The 19,972-nt window shown below is 49.1% G+C and overlaps 1 protein-coding gene across 1 annotated transcript in view; it reads right to left on the reverse strand.

Annotated features, from left to right (window-relative positions):
* FNDC1 (fibronectin type III domain containing 1) overlaps positions 1 to 19,972 on the reverse strand; it is a 78,547-nt gene that overhangs the window by 33,568 nt on the left and 25,007 nt on the right. Inside the window, exons 6-12 of the mRNA XM_030886837.2 lie at positions 19,317 to 19,434; positions 16,805 to 16,992; positions 15,957 to 16,064; positions 11,630 to 11,818; positions 6,925 to 9,528; positions 3,716 to 3,816; positions 2,171 to 2,282 (exon numbers count right to left, since the gene is read on the reverse strand). Coding sequence (XP_030742697.1) covers positions 2,171 to 2,282; positions 3,716 to 3,816; positions 6,925 to 9,528; positions 11,630 to 11,818; positions 15,957 to 16,064; positions 16,805 to 16,992; positions 19,317 to 19,434 — 3,420 coding nt within the window. The remainder of the gene's footprint in view (positions 1 to 2,170; positions 2,283 to 3,715; positions 3,817 to 6,924; positions 9,529 to 11,629; positions 11,819 to 15,956; positions 16,065 to 16,804; positions 16,993 to 19,316; positions 19,435 to 19,972) is intronic.

Here is a 19,972-nt window from a genome sequence, read left to right on the forward strand (position 1 = left end):
AAGGAAAAGTGTCTTCTCAAAGCACAAGTGTTATGTTTCAATGAATAGAAGACAAAAGCGTAATTAACGGGCTCTCAGCTGAGGAAGCAGTATCCACTGCTCTCCAGGCATTTCTAGCCTTACGCCATTGTCCATACACTACATTGCCCTGTGTGTAGATGTGAATATGCCATCTGGCTGCCTGTTACCCCAAGAAAGCACGTTGTCTCTAGTTGTAGCGGTGTGGCATGGAGTTAATTCCAAACTCACAGGGGAGGACCGACTGCTCCACAGGGTTTCCTAGCTGCAATCCTCACGGGAGCAGATCACCAGGCCTTTTCTCCTGCCGGTTCAAAGCACCCACCTTCCAGGTCATGGCCAAGTACTTTACCACCGCCCCATCCCAGGAGGCCTAGTCTCAGTCAGGAAACGCGGTTCCTCACATTCCCAGTCTGCTCCGTCTAGGGAGAAGAGCGTTACTGCTAAGCAGAAAAAAATGCTACTTCTAGGGGAAACTTTGTGACTCCAAGTTCCAATTATTAAATGAGGTTTGCAGCTGTTTCTTTTCATTTTAAGTCGAGCCCCATCAGCAAATGAAGGGGCGGCAGGCTTTTCCCCCACGGGCTTTACTCCATCCACGTCACTATGGTGACTCCACTTGGTGGAGACAGCGCTTCCTCAGCCATATTCTTGAGTGCTTTCTGACCTGAGGGGCTCATCTTCTGGCACCATCTCCAACAATATGCTGCATCTGTTCATGAGATTTTCAGTAACTGACAATGTTTCGATGCTATTCGTAGTTTTTAGCAACTAATTCCTTGGTCCACTTCAGAGGATTCTGTCTGTTCTGAGTCTGGAAGCTCTGCTGAAACCTGTTCACTTTGGGTGGCCCTGCTGGTCTGTGAAATACACCAGCAGAGCCGTGGCATAGCTCTCAGCATCACAGTGATCCACAAACCACCACAGTAGGCCAAACTGACAGACAAGTTGCAACAAGTGCCATTCACTCAAAAACTCAATTGACATCACTTGATTCTGACTCACAGCAACTCTAAAGGGCAGAGTAGAATTGGCCTTGTGGATTTCTGAGGCCATTCCTCATTGTGGGACTAGAAAGCCTCATCTTTCTCCCATGGGGTGGCTGGTGGCTTTGAACTGCTGAACTTGCAGTTAGCAGCCTAACACATAACCCACTATGGTACCAGGGCTCCTCTACCAGGTGTCCCAAAGTACTATTATTCTTTGCATTTCCCCCCAATCATTTAAAGCTGTGGAGACAATTCTTAACTTAGGAGCCATCCAGAGACCCCAGGCAGGATGTGCCCAGCAACCTGTAGTTTGCTGTAGACATCTCGATTTTAAGAACATAAGAGAAAATCACATTTTAAGAGGGTGTGGTCTGTACAAGAATATTTCTAGAGTTGCACCAGGACAAGTATTCAGCCTGCCTCTCTTGAGGTACTCCTTTCTGTAGAACAAAAGTAAGATGACCAAGCCAGCCAATGTAAAGAGGAAAGGGGGGCGAGGGGAGAAAGGGGAAGAAGAGGTGAAGGAAGAGAAAGAGGAGGAGAAGGAAGAGAGGGAGCCAGAGGAATCGGAGGAGGCAAAAGAGGAGGAGAAAAGGAAGAAGAGGGTTTAAAGGAGGAAGAAGAACTTAAAAGGGAGGAAGAGGGAAGGAGAGGAGGAGAAGGAAGAGGAGAAAGGGCAGGAGGAGAAAGGGGAGGAGGAGAAAAGGGGAACAAAAGGGAGAGAAAGAGTAAGAGAAGACACTTTTCACCTTAAACTAGTTATTTTAAAAACCTTTAAAAGGGGGAATGGATCACAGGGAGCTACATATAACCTCCTCTCTGGGGGATGGGCAGCAGAGGGGTGGGTGAAGGGAGATGCCGGATAGTGTAATATAAGATACAATAATAATTTATAAATTATCAAGGGTGCATGGGGGAGAGGGGAGGAGGAAGGGAAGGAGAGGGGGGGGGGAAAGAAAAATGAGCTGATTCCGGGAACCCAAGAGGAAAGCGAATTTTGGGAATAATGAGGGCAACAAATACATAGATGTGCTTTACACAATTGATCTATGTATTGTGATGAATTGTATGAGCCCCAATAAATTGATTTTTAAAATAATAAATAAATAAGTAGATAGATTTTTTAAAAGACTCTTTTCTTCCTAAAAATCATTCTGACTTACCCACAATAGTCCTCCCGTCTCCTCCTAGTTTGACCCGTAGAGGATTGCCATTCGAGTCTTGGAGGTGCCTTCCTTCTGCGTTCAGCACTAACCCACGAGCCAGATCCACGACCTAGATCCATGATGGACATCAGAGAGCAGCTGGGCATTTCCAAACAGCCACTGCTAACCCAATTACATGCGGCTATGTATGAAACTTCCACAGAAAGAATGTGTGTCCCGGTCACTCAACATGCTTATAAAGAATAGAGTGCAAAACACTCTTACTACATAGTATATACTTCCTTGACCACAAAACATGCCGATTGTTGTAAGTTCTCAACTATGCTTGCCATTTAGGGAATTGTGTCTCATACCACAACGTAGAAAATGGCCTAGCAACTGAGGGAACACTCTAAATAAAGTATGGTACATCTATGAAACAGAATAATATGCAGTCAAGAAAAGGGGTGGTGTCTCCATTTATATTGGCACATATGGGCATGGGTGAAGAGGAAACTCGGATTATAGGAATGAGATTTTTCAAAACTAAAACATACTTAGTGTGTAAATAAACTTAAAACTTCAACTAAAAAAAAAAAGCCTGGAAAGACAGACCCTGAATTACTAATAGTAGTTAACGCTGAGAAGCGGTTTGGGGTGAAGATATTTTTCCCCCTATATATTTCCCCCCTCTGAATTGCTTTAATTGATTTCTATGAACATGTATTGCTGCTGAATTAAAAATATGGAATGCCTCCATTTTGCTATGAAGGATAAAACTCAAAGCAGCTGTAGCAGAAACATTTGATTTGTTACTAGATTACCTAATATAGCACGTGTACAATAATTAATATTTTAACCTATTATTGTTTCTGGTAAGACACAATCTCATGCTCTACACTGTTGGCTCTCAAAGCATGGCCCCTGGAGTAGGAGCTTCGGTGTCCCCTGGGAACTTGTCAGGCCCTTCCTACAGCCTGGGCCGGAGAAGCCCCTCACTCCTTAGGTCGATAGTTGACAACATTTGAGAACCAGTGCTTGGCATCTACAGGCCAGCTGAGCACCTACAGGTCATCTGGGACCCTCTGCAAGGAGGCCACTTTGCTAAGGGCTGTTTCGCTGATGAAATGTGATGTCTTTCTATACACCATATCCATTCAAGACTGGCTGCTATGATGTGTCCACCTTTGTCTGCAATCTCCCTATTTAAGATACCTGACCCTTTTCAAAATATGTATCTTAAAGGTCATTTTCCAATTACCAATGGCTGAAATTTTCAGGGAGTCCTTTAACAAACTTTCCTAAACCATATCCCTACAAATGAGAAGTTTTGACTGAAAATTCTAATTAATCTCTATGTTTTTTGTTTTGACTCTTTGAGAAAGCTATTCAAATAAAAGAGGCTAAGGATTTCTGAGAACAGAAAGGAATGCTATGCCAGGATCTTCACATACGAGTGGTTACAACTGAAGGTGGGAAGAGACAGGTCACTTTACTGAGTGGCATGCTGTGTCCCACAGCATCAATCCAATGACTTTGAAAATAGAAAGAAGTTTACCCTACCCACGTCGTTCCTTGAGGACCATTGATAATTCTTTGTCCACTTTGTCTTCCATTACTCCCAGGAAGAACATTCCCATCTAGGTTTGGTCTGCCGTTATAACCTACACAGCACAAAAACATAAAATAAAATAACAGAGTCTGGTGAATTCAGCAATCCTGGGAAGCTGGCTTCGTACACAAACACAATTCGTAACACATTATGCACATTATTTCAAATGTGCTTTGAAATAAAGAGAGCTTTAAACCAACAGTTTGCATCTATTGGGTAATCCAAACTCACCGCCATGGAGTTGATGCTGACTCGTAGTGACCCCACAGGACAGGTAGAACTGCCTCTCTGAGTTCACAAGATTCTGGGAGTAGAAAGCCCTGTCTTTCTCCGTTAGAGCAGCTGACCTCAGGTCAGCAGCTCCGTCCCTAACCACTAGACAACCAGCGCTCTTACACTTGGGCATGACTGTCATAATTGGAGATTTCTACAAGGCACGCCAGAATGTCTACTGTGAGTCTCATGGAGTCCCAGCGGGTGATGAAGCTGAGACAAGGTGAGCGGTCAGCGTTTCTAGATAAAGCTGAAGGCATTGGCTTCATGTGAGCCAGTTGGAAGCTGGAGGGAAGGCTGGAAGCAGGGAAGCAGCGCTCCCTGAAGTGTGCTGGCTCCCTAAAGTGTGCTTTCCGGCTCTTCTCTGCAGATGACATGAAACATGACAACTGCTCCCAGCTACCTCGCCTCACCGCCACCAGTCATCATGTGCACATGCACACTACTATCCCCAAAACAGCCTCTGTGTGGCTGCTTGGAAAGTATTTGCTAAGGAGAAACAGTTTGCTACCACTAACCTAAAGGTGGGCAGTGTGAACCCACCTCAAGGTGCCTAGAAGTAGGGCCTGGTGATCTTCTGTAAAGATGAGAGCCAAGAAACCCCTATGGAGTTGGAATTGGCTCCACAAAGGTTGTGTGTGGTTGGTAAGACCAAAGAGGGCTGGCCCCCTGCTCTTTCCTCTGCTCAGATTCTGTCTGTCCCCTTCACATGCCTCGCTTTCTGACACCTGTCATTTTTAACCAGCTACAATGGCTGGAGGTTTCACCTGGCGGTCCACTTAGAGAAACCAGCCATTGAAAACCCTGCAGAGCCCTCCCTGTTCTACTCTGACGCCCGTGGCACCTCTGTGAGTCAGATTCAAGGCTATGGCAGCTAGTCCCAAACCCAAACCCCCAAACCAAATCTAGTGCCATGGAGTCAAAACCATTACGGGAGCAGGCAGATTCGCCTTCCTCCCAGGGAGCCACTAGTGAGATTGAACCCCAGACCTTGTGGATCGCAGTCCACCACTACCCCAACAGCACCACCTGGGCTCCTGAACAACCAGTTAATTTGCTTAACTAGTCCATGTTTATGGGGACCTGACCTCCATGCAGGGCACCCATCTGCATGTCTATACATGCAGGCTAAATCTGTATACTATGCAGGCTAACATATAGGAATACACTCACCTGAAGGAGTTTCACTACGCACTAATTACCAGCGAGGAGAGCACGAGGTACATTAACTACATGCAGATGTAATACCCTGGGGTCCCTATCAGATGCTAGTCCACAGCTGCCCACATCCTGCCTGTCCTTTGAAGCCAAAATATAAGACACTCGCCTGCTCGTGATTGCTCTATGCGGCTCTGCCTCCCACGTGTATTTTCTGGTGTTAAGCCGCGTCCTTCGGATGTCAAAGCAGCTCCGACCCAGCGGGAGTGTTTCCCAGGATTTGCTCCATTGAGGGTTTTTCAGAATCATCAAGCACAAGACGGAGCCTGAAGACCTAATCAGTGGCTGCTAAGTCCTCAAGTACACACTGGCGAGTTCCGCAACAACCAAAAATAACGCGAGACGCACGCAGGACTTTGAGTCTGGCTGTGACACATGTTCAGAGATTAAGAACATGTGCTAAGGAGCCCTGTTGGTGTAGTGCTCACCTGCGAACTACAAATTCGTGGAGCCTACTAGCCACTCCTTCGGGGGAAAGAATGGCGATCTGCTATCTTCAACCCCAGAAGCCCAATGGGGTCAAACTGTTCTCTCACATGGGCTCACTATGAACGGGCAGCTGGCCACACAGCATAAGCATCTATTGGGGAATTCAGCGAGGGGTGTGGGGTTCTGGATTGACAAAAAAAACCTCACTGCCATCGAGTCAATGCTGACTCAGAACCACTCCCTGTGGGTTTCCAAGACTGTAACTGCTTACAGAGTAGAAAGGTCCGTCTTGCTCCCTCAGAGCTGCTTGTGGTTCTGAACTGCTGACCTCATGGATTGCAGCCCAATGCTTTACCACTATACCACTAGGGCTCGATTCTGGATTGGACTGTTTGACCTGAAAGTACATAGGAGCCACTGCAGATGGTTGTCTGACCTGGCACAAGCCACCACAATCTCTGCCCTCTGCTCCCCCCCCCCATTTGAAAACTGAGTAAGGAATGCAAACCCCACGAGATGGGTGGTTGTGGTTGTTAAGTGCCGGCAAGTGGGCTCTAGCGGACAATAGCAGCACGGGCAACTGAATAAGCCACCGTCCGCTCCTGCACCATCCTCCATTGTTGTTAGCTTTGAACCCACTGCTGAGGTCACTGTGTCCATCTCCCTCTTTTTCGGTAACATTACCAAGCATGAAACCCCTCAAAGTAGGTGAGAGGGGTCCAAACCAATTTCCTGCCCTCCTGCGGATTGCTACACACACAGCCCCTCCCTATTGGACAGGGTAGAACTGCCCTGTGGCTTTCCGAAACCTTGACTCTTTAGGAGAGTAGAAAACCTCATCGTTCTCCTTTGAAGCAGCCGGTGGTTCAGAACGGCTCACCTCGAGGTTAGCATCCCAATTCGTCACCACTGTGCCACCAGGCTCCTCGGTGAGATAAGAGGATGGAATTAAGGTCATTTGTAAAACTCAGCACAGAGTGTACATCCTCATTAAGAGAAGGAATTCTCCTGTAATGTTCAAACATTAACGACCAAGAAAGCCAAACGCCCCGCCTTAGACTGATAGGGGTCCTTTGGTTACCAAGGCTGAAATCTTTAGGAAAACACCCCCAGTGGTGCAGCTGGCCAGTTCCCCATCGCCCATCTTTCAGGTAGCAGTTGTGTGTCACCCCTGTGCCACCCAAGCTTACAAAGGGCACTACTAAAACGCATGACAAGAAAGGGACAGTCAAGCAGTCACCTTGTCTGGAGGAGGGCCTGATCGGCGCGCGATGCAGAGGGTTCCGGAACCTGGAGTGCATCATCCGCTGCCGCAGAGACAGCATCGGGGTGGGGACCGCGTGTCTGGGTGGTGGCGCGCGTGTCGGGGGCGGTGTGCGTGCGGGGGCGCTGGTCCCAGGACTGGGAGAGCTGCGCGGGGCAGGCCGGGGAGGCGCCGGGGAGGCTTGTGCAGGAGGTCGTCTTCGAAGGGGCGCGTCCTCTTCCTGCCGGGAGCGCCCCCAGGGCGCATGGGAAGAAAGCGCTGGCCTGCGCGGATCCTCAGCGGGCCCCTGGGACCGTGGCTGCCCCGCGGGGACAGCAGAGGGCCGCTTGGAGGCTGAGGCTGGGGCGGTGCCGTCCGGGGAGGCTCGGGGAAGGTCCACCGCCTCCTCGTCCTCCGCGGACGCCAATGACTTCGGGGACGTGGGAAGCGGGGGCTCCGACTTGCCCCCCGCGGGCTGCGCGGTGCGGGTGGGGACGCGGGTGCGCGGGGCCCAGCCTCCGGGGGCTGGGACGCGGCCGCGGGCCTTCTCGTCGGCGTGGCCGGCCCCGGGCTGGAGCTGACGGTGCTTGATCAGGGCAGCATCAGGCTCCTGGGCTGTGGCCGAGCGCGCGGGGGCCCGCACGTCCTGGGCCGCCCCCTCCGAGCTGTCATCCTCGTCCGGGCTGCTCTCGGGCTCTGAGTCCGGGCTCTGCGGGGAGGCTCCCCACCAGGGCTGGCGGACCCTGGGGCGCTGAGGATCAGGGGATGAGGCCCGGGAGTCTGTGGGATGTTTCTGACCGGCTTTGGAGAGCGGGTAACCCTGGTCCTGCTCTTGGTGACCTCGGGGCTGGTATGGGGACCCAGGGCGGGGCGGCCAGGCCTGCTTCTCCGGAGCGGGGGCTCGGGAGCCCAGACCTTGGCCAGATGCTGTCCTTCTGGGGACACTGGGTCGGGGATGGGGTTGTGGCCTCGCCTGAGAGGAGGGCTGGCGGCCTGGCGCCATCGGCTGAGTCCGGGCGACATCGTCGTCCTTAGAGTCGGAGCTCTGCTGAGTCTCTTGTTCTGCGGACGCTGCTGGAGAAGTCCTGGAGGATTGGGGGGTCTCTGAGAGGGGGTCTTTTCGTCGCAGGCTGGGCCCTCTCTGCAGGACCTTCCTGAGGTGGTCCAGTCCCCGGGAAGCAGGCACCTTGGAGGAAGAAGAGGAGGAGGAGGACGAGGAGGAGGAGGAGGAGGAGGGCAGGACGTCATTGACAATGGTGGCAGGCAGCGGCAGTTCATCCTCAGGAGGGCTCTCGCCGTCATCGCCGTGTCCACCTGCGTCAGGCCTGTGGCTGGAGGGGACCTGGGGGGAAACCGTAGTCTTGGGGGCTTGGGTTCCAGAAGGCTGGAACCTCATCCCTCGGCCATTGCCAAACCTGTTCGGATAGCGACCGTTGGCCCCAAAGGGCCTGTTTCTGAACAAATTGAGATGGCCAGAGGCAGGCCGGCTGGCCGGCAGCCGAGCTCGGGGCGCAGGGGCAGGGGCCTCTGTCTGCCTGCCCCTGTATTCTGCGTCTTTGTCGCTGGCGCCATCCGCATGGGAGGTCTGTGCCCTGGAGGAGAGCCGGGTAGAGGCTGGGGAAGGTGGCTCAGGCTGTGATGGTGCGTTCTTGGGGTTGGTGGCCCGCACGAGGTGACCGTCCTTGGGCCCCCTCGAGAGTGGAGCGCTGGCGTGCGGTTCCAGCGGCTGCAGCCTAGGTGAAGCCCCAAGCGGGGACAGTCTGGAGGGTGAGCTTGGAACGCTGGGCTTCTCCTCCGAGCCCCCAGAATGGGGTGCCCTCCTCCCCCAGGGCACCGGGCTTCTCTCGCGTCCAGCGCTGGGCGCTGACTGCCGGCTGGCCGGCGGGGCTGGCCGGGAGTGCGCTGCTGCTCTGGAAGGCAGTTTCTCCAAAGTCTCCGACTTGGGGTGGGGCACACTGGCAGCGCGCCCTTCCCCGTGCTCCCCGTCCCCATCCTCGTCGATGGGGTCATTCTCAAAGCTGTTGGCTGGCAGGTTGGCCGAGGGCTCCCTGGAACTGGGGTGCCTGGAGGCGCCTTGCTTCAGCGGCTCCGTTTCCCCATCCGTGTGGGTGCGCTGGACAGACAAGGTGGACGTGGAGGATGAGGCCGCCGGAGCAGGGCGCGAAACCCGGGAAGAGCCGTGCTTGTCCGTGGCTTCTTGTCGGGAACCCGTTGGCATTTGGGCTCGAGCCGGTGTCCGCCCAGGAAGGAGGGCAGCGGTGAAGGACCTCTGAGAGGGTGGCCTCGCAGTTCGCCTTTGGTCTCGGGTCTCAGAGGCCGACGTGGGGGTTTCTGCACGCGGCTCGGGCTCCTCCTCGGTGACTTCCGTTGACTGAAGGTCCACGTCTTCGGGCTTTGGGGGACGGAGCTGGGGCTTTCTGGGGACCCCACCGTTCACCAGTATCTTGTTCTTCAAGTCGAGAAGCGGGGAAGAAGCAGGCAAATGAGCGTGTCTCGAGGAAGCTGGGAGTTTGGGAAACGATGACACAGGCTTGGGTGTTCCAGGTTGGAAGTCATGTTCCTTGTCTGCTCTCTCTTCGACCTTGGACTCCTGGGCACTGGCTGTAACAGAGGGGAGAGAATGGACCGTCAAGGGCAGCAATCCCAGAGCTCTCTCCCACACCACGTGAACACCTATGATGGCAGTGTGGAAAAGGTTAGACAAGCACTACCCACGGCATCCGGTGGCTTTTCATGCCTGTCAAGGCAGTACACCTTCGTTCCCGAAGAAGCGCAATTTCCGTGAACGTTCTATTAGCTTTGGGGTCTTATTTTTGCTCTAGGTCATCTAGAAGGTCCTAGAAAATGTGTGGGGATGGACCCTCTGGACACTGAAGAAAGCACCAGGGGCAGCTCTGAAGGAATTCTGAAATCGGAGTACTTTGAACTCGATCCTGTGAGTTTCTGAGCACAGAGTTGCCCGTGTGTGGCAAATGAACAACCGCCCATCTTGACGCTGTGGAGAAGAAATGTGGCTATCTGTAGACAGGGTGAAGGATGCACACTCATCGGGGGGGTGCTGTGTCTGCCTTCCAGGTGTTGGGATGAGCCATACTTCTGAGGCATACCCAAGAGTTCTCTGCCCTCCTCACATGTCCCTCCTTGCCTGTTCCCTCTTCCTTAAAACCCCTTTCATCAGGAACCTATTTGCAATCCCACAACGTGCCTTAAAAGAAGACTCCTGGATAGGAAAAAGATTACACGTGCAACATGCCCTACGGTTTCCTTTTCCTTTTAGCGTTTTAACGTTGTACTGTGACTCGGATGAAGGTTGACTGAGCAGATCACCCATTTTTCAGCCAACAATTCAAACACATTCTGCTTTGCCTCGTCCCTTGCAATCCCTTCAATACACCAGCACGACTCCCATTGCCTCACTGTGTTTCCTGTTTCCAAGCCTCCTTTCCTAGCCTGTCTGAACTTTGTGTTTGGGTAACTGCTGCCCTTTGGATCTGAAATGGTTGGTTCTTCTAGGGTATGCATGCCTACCTCAGTAATGAGAGTGCTCCCTTAGGTTGTTGTTGGAAGGTGCCATCAAGTCAGTTCTGACCCCTAGTGACCCCGTACATAACGGAACTGCCTGGTCCTGCACCATCCTCACAACTGTGCCGGTGCTAAAGCCCATTGTTGCTGTCACTGTGTCAACCCATCTCACTGAGGACCTCCCTCACCCTGGCCGCCCTTCTACTGTAATTTTAGCAAAGGAGTGTCCCCTTGTAAGCCTGTCTGTTGTTTGGCTGAAAACTGAGCCATGGGAGTGAGTTCAGTTCCAGGCCTGAAGTATGAGTAAGGGTCATAGTCTCAGAGGTTCCAGCGGCCTCTAGCTGCCCAGTAAGCCTGTTCTCTTTTATGATGTGGGGGTTGTTCCACCCTTCTCTCCCCCTCTCTCCAGGACCTTCTGATGCGATGCCTCTCATTGCAGTTGGTAGAGGCACTCTTTGTAGAGTGGATTGACAGAGGGACAGAGGCCGGAGTGTGAGGGAAGGAAGCTGGAATGGACACAGCAAGGGTGGAATCTAAAAGAAGCAAGGCACATCTGCTTCGCCTGGTTTTATTCTAGGACAAAACGGTGTAACATTGCAGCAGACAATGGGAGAGAGAGAGTAGGCAGTTGTTTGTTGAAAATGTGAAGAGGCAAAAAAGGAAAATGGAGTCTGAAAAGACCCCCTCTCAAAGCCTCCTTTGGGATCATTGTTACCTGGTTTGGTTTTGATACCGATCAGATCAACTGGATGACTGGGAATTCCCCTGGGCAAAGTTGTGAGCCGCGCCACCCCCCCCCCTCCCCAAATGATGGACAGAAAACTCTACATGCTATTCAGGAGTTGAATAGTGAGCATAGTCAGTATGGTAACAACTTAACATGTCACATTCCATTTCTAAAGGTGGCCTGTCCCAGTTGCGATAGACCCAACACCGAGCAGTGGTAACTCTGTCTTTTGCAGGAGACACATTTATAAGTTCATTTAAATATATGTTAAATAAAATAAACACATTTTAGGATCTTTCTAAAATGCATACACAAATCTACGGTCAGTCCATAGGCCAACAGCCCTAAGAAGGAAAACAAAAATGAACCATGGGCCATGGCTTAAAGAAACACAAAGCAAACAGCAGCAATGACCAGAGCGAGGAGGGAGAGCGGGAAACGCAGGATGCTTACTTGTTGGCATGGCGACAATGACGGCTTTGGACTGAGGACCCTGTCCTCTCCTGTTTGAGGCCCGGATTTTGAAAAGATAGCGTTCCCCAGGCTGTAGACCGTCCACCATTGCGGAAGAAGTCTCTCCGGGAAAGGTGAGGGATTTTGCTCCAAATGGTTTGAGAGCCGGGGCGTATGAAAGAATGTATTCTGAAATGATTTGGCAGATGGTTGGAAGGAGGAAACAGCAAACAGCCCTGTGTCCATCAGACAGACTGCATGGGCAGAATGAACCGGAACATGCATTACTGCCATGAATACACCAGCAATGCACATGAAGGCCGCAGTGGCAGCACACAGACACAGCAGGGGAACCCACATTCATTTGGGCGACCAGACTGGCTCTGTGGCGAAAGAGCTGGCATCTCACACTTCGAACAAATGTCACGTATGGAATCTTCATACAATGGACCAAAAATATTTACTCTGTGTGAGCGTGGGTGTGTGTTCATCATAAACACAATTGGCTAATTTGCTGAGATGGAAATGATACATGCTGAGAGCAGAAACTGAAGACAGAGATGTGACAACTGCTCGGAGTCAATGCTGAGTAACTGCTGACATCGTCAACGGACTCCGTGTATTAAGCTCTGGTTGTCTTGGCTGGGAGACATTCTGTAGTAGGTGCATTCTAGACTTGGGAGCTAATTGTACTGTTGTAGGCATTTTTGCAATGTTAACAGGGTATATTCACGGCATTTAAAACTCTGAGGAAATTTTGCTAAGTTAAGTAGTCGCTTTCTGTGATGTCTCAGGTTTCCATCTTTAACTGGCTGCATGTTTAAGCAGAGCTCGTCTGAGGCTTTGAGAACCATGGCGACTTCAGTCTAAGAAACTCGGACAGCTCCACATACGTGGAAGTACTGCCACATAAGAAAGTCATCATTTGAAGCATGGTCTTCACTTTCACATAAAACATTTTTATGCCTACTCTGTTCCCAATGAACTCAAGATTTATAAAACTTACCAGATTCAAATCATTTGGATTGTAGAAAAAGTCGAGTAATTGTCACCCTTCCTAGGGCCTCATAGAAGATTCCCCCCCTTTTCCCTACGTGGCTAACCTTATACACACACACACACATTAATTTTAAAACTTTTAACCAAAAATGCTTTTCCAGCGTTGGTCTGGAAAAGCCCGGCATTCTTTTCTCATTGAAAATGAGCAAACTAGTCATTTGTGGTGGGCAAAAGTAAGAATTAAGAGTATCCACTGTCTACAAAATTTTGCAATTCAGATTTTCTTACAGATTCAATTGATCTGCAAAAAAAAAAAAAAGTTTAACTATGTCACAGCATAGACTTCTGCTGCTCTCTGGATTCTCCATACATAGACATGCCCCGGTACAATTATGAATCTTGAATCCCACAACATAGCTTTGTAAGAACTCGAGATAAGATGTGTGACTTCTTTTGGACATTAAAAATCTGCTCTCTCTTATTATTTCTGCCAGTGCTTAATTGACTAGGGCATGATTTGAACCAAAGAGCTATGAATCCTGATTAGGAGGTACAAGGGGAACAGAAGACAAAGTAAATAAATAAGTGGTGTGGTATTAAAATCACTAAGAAACAAAACATTGTGCTCAGAGTGGATTCCAATTCATAAATAATTATGGAAACAGACTGCCACATATTTCTTCCATGGAATGGCTACTAAGTGCTCACTAATTCCCCCAACCCCCACCCCCAGGTTCCCTGGGTGGTTGGGTTTATTCAGGGGAGGACAATTAATCATATTTATTCTTCCTTGAGGAGGGGATCTTCAACAATACCTAAGGGTGCTGGGAGGGGAAGACGGGGGTCTGGAGAAGAGGAGGAAAGGCCACAGCCAGACAAAATGGCAACACAGGGTCACAGGCACTACGGACATCACAGACACAGCAGAGGGTGCAGGATGGGGCTCCAGGCTGGGCTTCCAACCACCCCAGGGGTGAGAGGGGAGGGAGGGGGAGGGAGAGAGAGGGAGGGACCAGAGTTGGTTTGCCCCAGAGACCTGTTGGCTCTGTCCTCTGATTTCCTAGTTGCCCTGGCACAAAGACGGACAAGGACGTGGATGCTTCTCCCTAGAGACCACTCCTCACCCTCCACCCACACCTGACAGGTGTTCTTAGCTACTCCTGTTCACAGACTTGCTCAGGGGATTACCCCCTAATCTTGACCAGGGGCATCCCTGCTCCCCACAAAACGCAGCCTGCAGCCCCAGAGCAAACACTCTTCTACTGTCCACACCCACTAGTTTTATTTACTTCTTTTAGTATTCAAAATACTATGATTGCTTCTTTAGTGATTTTTATTAGGTGCTCTGGTGGTTAAAAAGCTTGGCTGCGATCTGAAAACTAACAGTGGGAGCTCACGGATCCTGAAATGGGTGAATACAGCCCAGGAGGCCCCCATGGGTGGCAAGAGCTGAGAAGAAGGCCTGCCCCTCCCCAACCCACTCCCAGGTCTCCATCCCTCAAATTAGGAGACTCTGTCTTTGCCATGTGTGTGTGTGTGTGTGTATGTGTGTGTGTGTGTGTGTGTCTGTGTGTGTGTCTGTGTGTGTCTGTGTGCGTGTGTGCATATATACCTGTCTGAGCCCTGTCTTCACTCTTCTTCACCCCATGCATCAGGGGCCTGGTCTTGAGTGGGCCCCTCTCTCAATCCAGCCCCTTCCCCTGCATCCCTCAATTTCTCTCTGAAGTTGGGGGCTCTGGGAGGGACAGACCTCGGTTGTGTGGGGAGGGTGGGTGTGACCTCAAACTCTCCTCTTTCTCCCCCCACCCCCTCCTTTAACTCTGGCCTTGTTTCTTCCAGCAATGCCTCAATAGGGGCGGTCAGGGTAAATTTCAATCCTGAGAGTGGGAGAAAAGCAGACTGGCTGGGGGCTTGGGCAGCAAGGACAGCTTGGGACCCAAGAGTGGTCTTAGACAGAAGTGCTAGAAAGAAGAGTGAGCAGGGCATTCAGATAAACTGCAGACACACTGCAGTCTGAAGACAGGGGGTGGGGTGGGGAAAGCATACTTTGAGAAGGGATAGGCATTTGGGGCTATGGTAAGAATGAGACGTGGCAGATGAGAACATGGTTTAGAAGAAGTCAGAGAGGATGATTCTAGAGGAAGTGGGGCTTGAACCAGCAGTAAGTGAAGCTCCAGAGAAGAGAGGGCTTGGATTCAGACCAGGGTCTATGGAAGGAGTGTTCCTTGAAACATACAGCATTTCTAAAGGATGCAGACCTTGAGCAAGGCAAGTATAATTGAGGACAAGACCACTCACTTGGGGTGAGCTCATGGTCATGGCCCAGATGGACAGGGGCTTAGAGGATGCAATGGAGAAACAATCCCAATGGAGCCCTTTAAAATGCCTCCAAACAGAGTCTAGAAGGTTCTTGAATAGGCTTTTTAAAACTTAAAATGGGGGGAGGGAGGGAAAAAGGGAGTTAATACCAAGGGCTCAAGTAGAAGGTAAATGTTTTGAAAATGATGATGGCAACATATGTACAAATGAGTTTGATATAATTGATGTATGGATTGTTATAAGAGCTGTAAGCGCCCCTAATAAATGATTTATTAATTTTCAGAAAACAGGGGGGGGGAAGATATTGATTCATTTTGAAAAAAACTTAAAATGAAAAAATTTTAAAGCTTTTACATTAAAAAGAAAACAGTTGTGCTTTTATTTAGCATTTTCAACAGACTATCTTTTTCAATTTAACTAGCTATTCTTATTTTATATTTTAATTAAGATACAGTATTTTAAATTTATTTTAAGATGTACTTTCCTTAACTGCCCACTCCCACCCCCACAAAAGGGAGTAAATCCATTCTCTAGCAATTATTACTTGAGTTTTTCAAATCCATTAGGACACTTATGATATCATTAAAGATATTTATGATCTCATGGGAATTTCTGCTAATTCCCATTTTTCCATAATTCTACTGGAACAACAAGACCCAGAACATGAACACAAAAGTATTGTTTGGATGAGTCAAAGTTATGATATCACACCTAGAAAATCAGAAACATCTGTCTACTGGCAGCGCAAGGGATTGCCTGTAGATCAGATGACAAGAGCAGTCATCACCTTCATGACTACCTGGACATTGCTGAGCATGAGCCCACTGCACGAAATAACCTTTCCCTGGGGTTGGCGCCTTCTATACGTATGTTGTATCGCTATTTCTCCCTCTGCCACTGAGTCTGTGGTGAGAAGCACAGGCTTATTAGAGTAATGGTCTGCATCTCTGTTTCTGCTCTGTCACCTCCAGGTCGTTGCATCTTATACTTTCAATAACCAGATACCTACCTTTCACTTTCCCCTCTGTCTCTGGAAGTAGATCCCAAGAAGCAGTGACAGCTGTCAGTTTGCCATTGACTGGCCAGACGTTTAAGTTTTCAGGAGCTGTGGTAGGAGCTACACAAGGACAAAGTGCCAAACAAAATTTAGAAACTGCCCTGAGGAAGTACTCCAAAAGTGACAAATGTCCCCTCAGCACACATCCTTGACCGAAGAATGGCTGTGACCAGTTGTATTGTGCATGAGAGACAAGTCTGTTCTTGCTCTTCCAGGCATAACTCGTAGAGTGGCTTCTATCACTTCTACCCACTCTTCTACGAGTTGAGACCTACCCAGGGACATGCTTTTAGGAATTCAGAATTTCCGTCACTGCTAAGTATTAAGAAGTTCACGAAGAAGATTAAAATCCAATCCCAACTCCATTGTAGTAAAACCTATTAAGATAGCATTTGAAAGAAAATAATTGCATCTTGGATACAGGGCAAAAATCTCCTCCCAGAACTAAACTGAACTGAAGCCTGAGAGGAAAAAATGCTCTAGCACCATGTCTTACCTGAGGGCATCCATGCAGACAAAGGTGATTTATGTAGACCACACACTAGACTTGAATGTGCGCTACAGTCAAAGGACTAAACATGCTAAAGAAAACCTTCAGGGAGAAGAAAACACATGCATCCCAGGAAATAGCTGCCTGGCATCTCTGTGTTCATCCTTGAAAACACCCCCACCTGAGGCTCACATGAGTGGCCAGGCTGGCCTTTGACCCGACTGGCTTCCTAAACCGTCTGTGTCTACGTCTTATTTTAGGAAGAATGCCCACAGATTGAAAAACCCCAAAGGTCATTTTAAATACAGACCAGATTCTGGAGTTCTCTGGAAGACCGAGGTGCTCCATTTGCCATCTCTGTCCCCCTGCGAAATGCGGACTGCGAATTCATACATGGTGTCTGGGGCCAGGTTCTCCACCAGCACGCGCCTGTGGGCCATCTGCTTGTAATCCCAGCGTGCCGACTCGCCCTTCTCTCGGTAGCGCACTGTGTACTGTCTATAAGGAAATGAAATTGGACCTTGTGCCCGGTCAACCAGATTTTCTGGAAATAGACGTTAAATTCCTTGCTGTTTTCCCTTCCTAGAAGTGATGACTGGGGGACTCAAGTAGGGGAAGCAAAGGCTAAACCCTTGGCTCTAAGAATCAACTTCAATTCCAAGCAGGACTGTCTGAAGCAAGTCAGGAAAGCTGAAGCTTAGGATCTTTTCAAGACGAAATGTCTACTACCCCAAAGATGGAGTCCTGATAACAAAAGGACTTGGGAGGACAAGTGTCTTATCCAGGGTGTAAGATGTAGGAGGGTGTGGGTGGTGTGCATGCACTTTAGAGATGAGCAGTTAAAGACTGGAATCACCCAAGGCATCGCACCTATTTAGAAATGAGAGACATAAATACTCATTTTGGCAGAAGCTGACCCAAGCATAGCTTTGCTAGGCTCGGGAGGAAGTGGAACCCATGACTTGGAGCACTTTCTACCATGAACTTGAACAGAATGCATAGCCAATAGAGCTGGAGAGGAGAACTCTTGGAAGGTACTCTATGGTGTAGCTGTCAGAGAGAGCAAGCTTCAGTGTGACCACGCATGGAAATACATCACAGCCCCCCGTAGCCCCAACCTCCCCACCACGTCACGAGTCACAGTGAGGTTTACTGTGCTCCTTTACCCCACAATTGTTTTGCGCGTGTGTGGCTTCTTTGCAACAGAAAGCATTTGATGAGTTCAAAATGTGCTATTCGTTATGACATTGAACAAGGAGGAGAGCTTAGTGGGATAGAAGTCATGCCAATTAACAGTAGTTCTTCTAAGAAAACCTCGAGCCTTCTGTCACTGCCTTCAAGCTGTCGGAAGCCGAAGGTTTACAGGCACGGCTAGGCAGATACTCATTATGATCTTTGGCAATCTTTCAAAAGAAGTGGATGTCTTTTTGAACGAGCAGCTAGTGAAGGAAACTATTGCACAATAAAAAAACACAACCATCATGTATCTCAGCATTCAGTCTATCCATTTTGAAGTCTTTGTCCTTGCTTATTGCAGGCAGGTTCACAAATGACTACATCATAGTACGACCGTCAGACTTCTGATCTTCTCTTGGGATATAAACAAGTTAGTCATTCCACAAGTGAGCCGGTGATGACTCTTTGAGTCTACCATTCATTCCATGGTGTTCACCAGTGGCCTTTATAATGAAAAACTGATTTCTGTCTTAACAGCTGGTTTTCCTTCTCCTGCAATTGCAAACAAATATGTAGACCAGCGTGGTCTAACATCATGGCTTTCGAGATTCTGTTTTGCACCCAAGAGGAAGCCATGAACCAACTGGGTGCTGGATGAAAGATTAAAGTGAAGCACCTATGGTCAAGGAGTCCCTAGGTGATGCAAATGGTCAAGATTCATGTCTGCCCAGAGGCACCTGGGAAGAAAACTCTGACAAACTACCTTGGAGGTGAGGTAGGGGTGGGGAATTAGTCTTTGAAAATCTTTGGAGCATGGCTCTACTCTGAGATTCATGGGGTCACCGAGAGTCTGAGTCAGGCTACCTGGACCTATGAGCAAGGTGTTAGATGTCATCTGCCACTCTACAGCAAAGCCTTCCTATAGTGAGTCTTTCTGGGATAGCAGGAAGAAGAGGGAGATTCTTTCCATGGCCCAGGCATCAACAGAGCTCTCAGGAGACAAAGCAAAACACAAACTAGAGCAAAAAAAGAGATGGAATCTACGAAATTCCCAGACACAAAACTTAGGGCCAGTGAGAACTGAGCCTGCTGTGTGTATAAAAAGCCAGGCTCTAGTTGCGCCTGGTTTGTTGGAAATGTGTGAGCATTTTTAGGATTAACTAGATTGCCAGAAAACAGTCTACCAGGCAGCTCCCAAACAGTCTAGCATTCACATATGTCAGAAAAGCAAATCACTAAGTACAGTGGGTTCTTGTTATTCATGGGTTCTATATTGGCTAATTCACCCATTGTTGTTAACTGCCAACCAGTTGAGCCTGATTCATGGTGACCTTCTTTCTAGACAACAGAAGAAAGCACTGTCCAGTCTGGCACCATCTTCAAGATCATCAGTTTGTTTCAGTCCTACCCCCGCCCCCATGCCCCAGAGTCAACACAAAGTCCTCCACAGTCAGGCATGCATATGGAGTGCAGGCAGAAACCCTATGGTACACAAGGCTGGTTGGGTGCCAGAGAGCGCAGAGATCGCAGGGATTTAAGCAGCTATAGATATTGCAGCAAATGAAAATGGACGGCATGGTTCCACGGGGCCTGAGAAACCGCAACTATTTGACATAAAATGAAAACAAAGCAGTAAGAGAAAGTACCTGGATGCGACAGCTTTCTTCTGCTTTTCTGTTACAGGGTCCAGCCAGGCTACTAGCACGGACTGGGACGACATCACTCGGACGCTGATGTCTTGGGGCACGTCCAGCTCATCCTCTTCTGGAATGACAAGGCGATTCAGAGAAAGGTTACCACTTGGGAAAGACTCTGCTCTGAGTGTCTGTGTCTTCCAAGTCTACTCCCCGTCCACACGCTTCTGAAACACGCTTCAGGTAGGAACAAGGAAATGAATAGAAAGGTAAGCGATTCTTTGGCTGGCCAGGGTTGAGGAGTGAATCTTAAACCCACTCTAAGAAATGGGCAGTTTGTTTCCCTTGGTCAAGGACACGCTGGGAGATGCTACGATCTTTGGGAGCGGCAGAAGTTTATCATGGAAAGGCATTTGGGGTGGGGGAGTTATAACAGGCATGAAATGACTATGTGGTTCAACCCATACTAAGAGTCAGGTTGGGATGAATGCCTTTGGATTTTAGAATCTGCGACTCCAAGGAAGATTAAGATTTACATTCAGGGGGAAAAAAAGATTTACATTCAGATATGAAATAACTTAAATTTGACAATTTCTTAAGAGGTTTATCTGTATCATCCCTAGGACATCACAGACACCACACTTGCTGTGTTTGTTCAGTCTCCCCCC

This window comes from Echinops telfairi, unplaced genomic scaffold, assembly GCF_000313985.2.
Source record: "Echinops telfairi isolate 266 unplaced genomic scaffold, ASM31398v2 ScPeMD7_3533;HRSCAF=4204_0, whole genome shotgun sequence".
NCBI classification, from domain to species: Eukaryota; Metazoa; Chordata; class Mammalia; order Afrosoricida; family Tenrecidae; genus Echinops; species Echinops telfairi.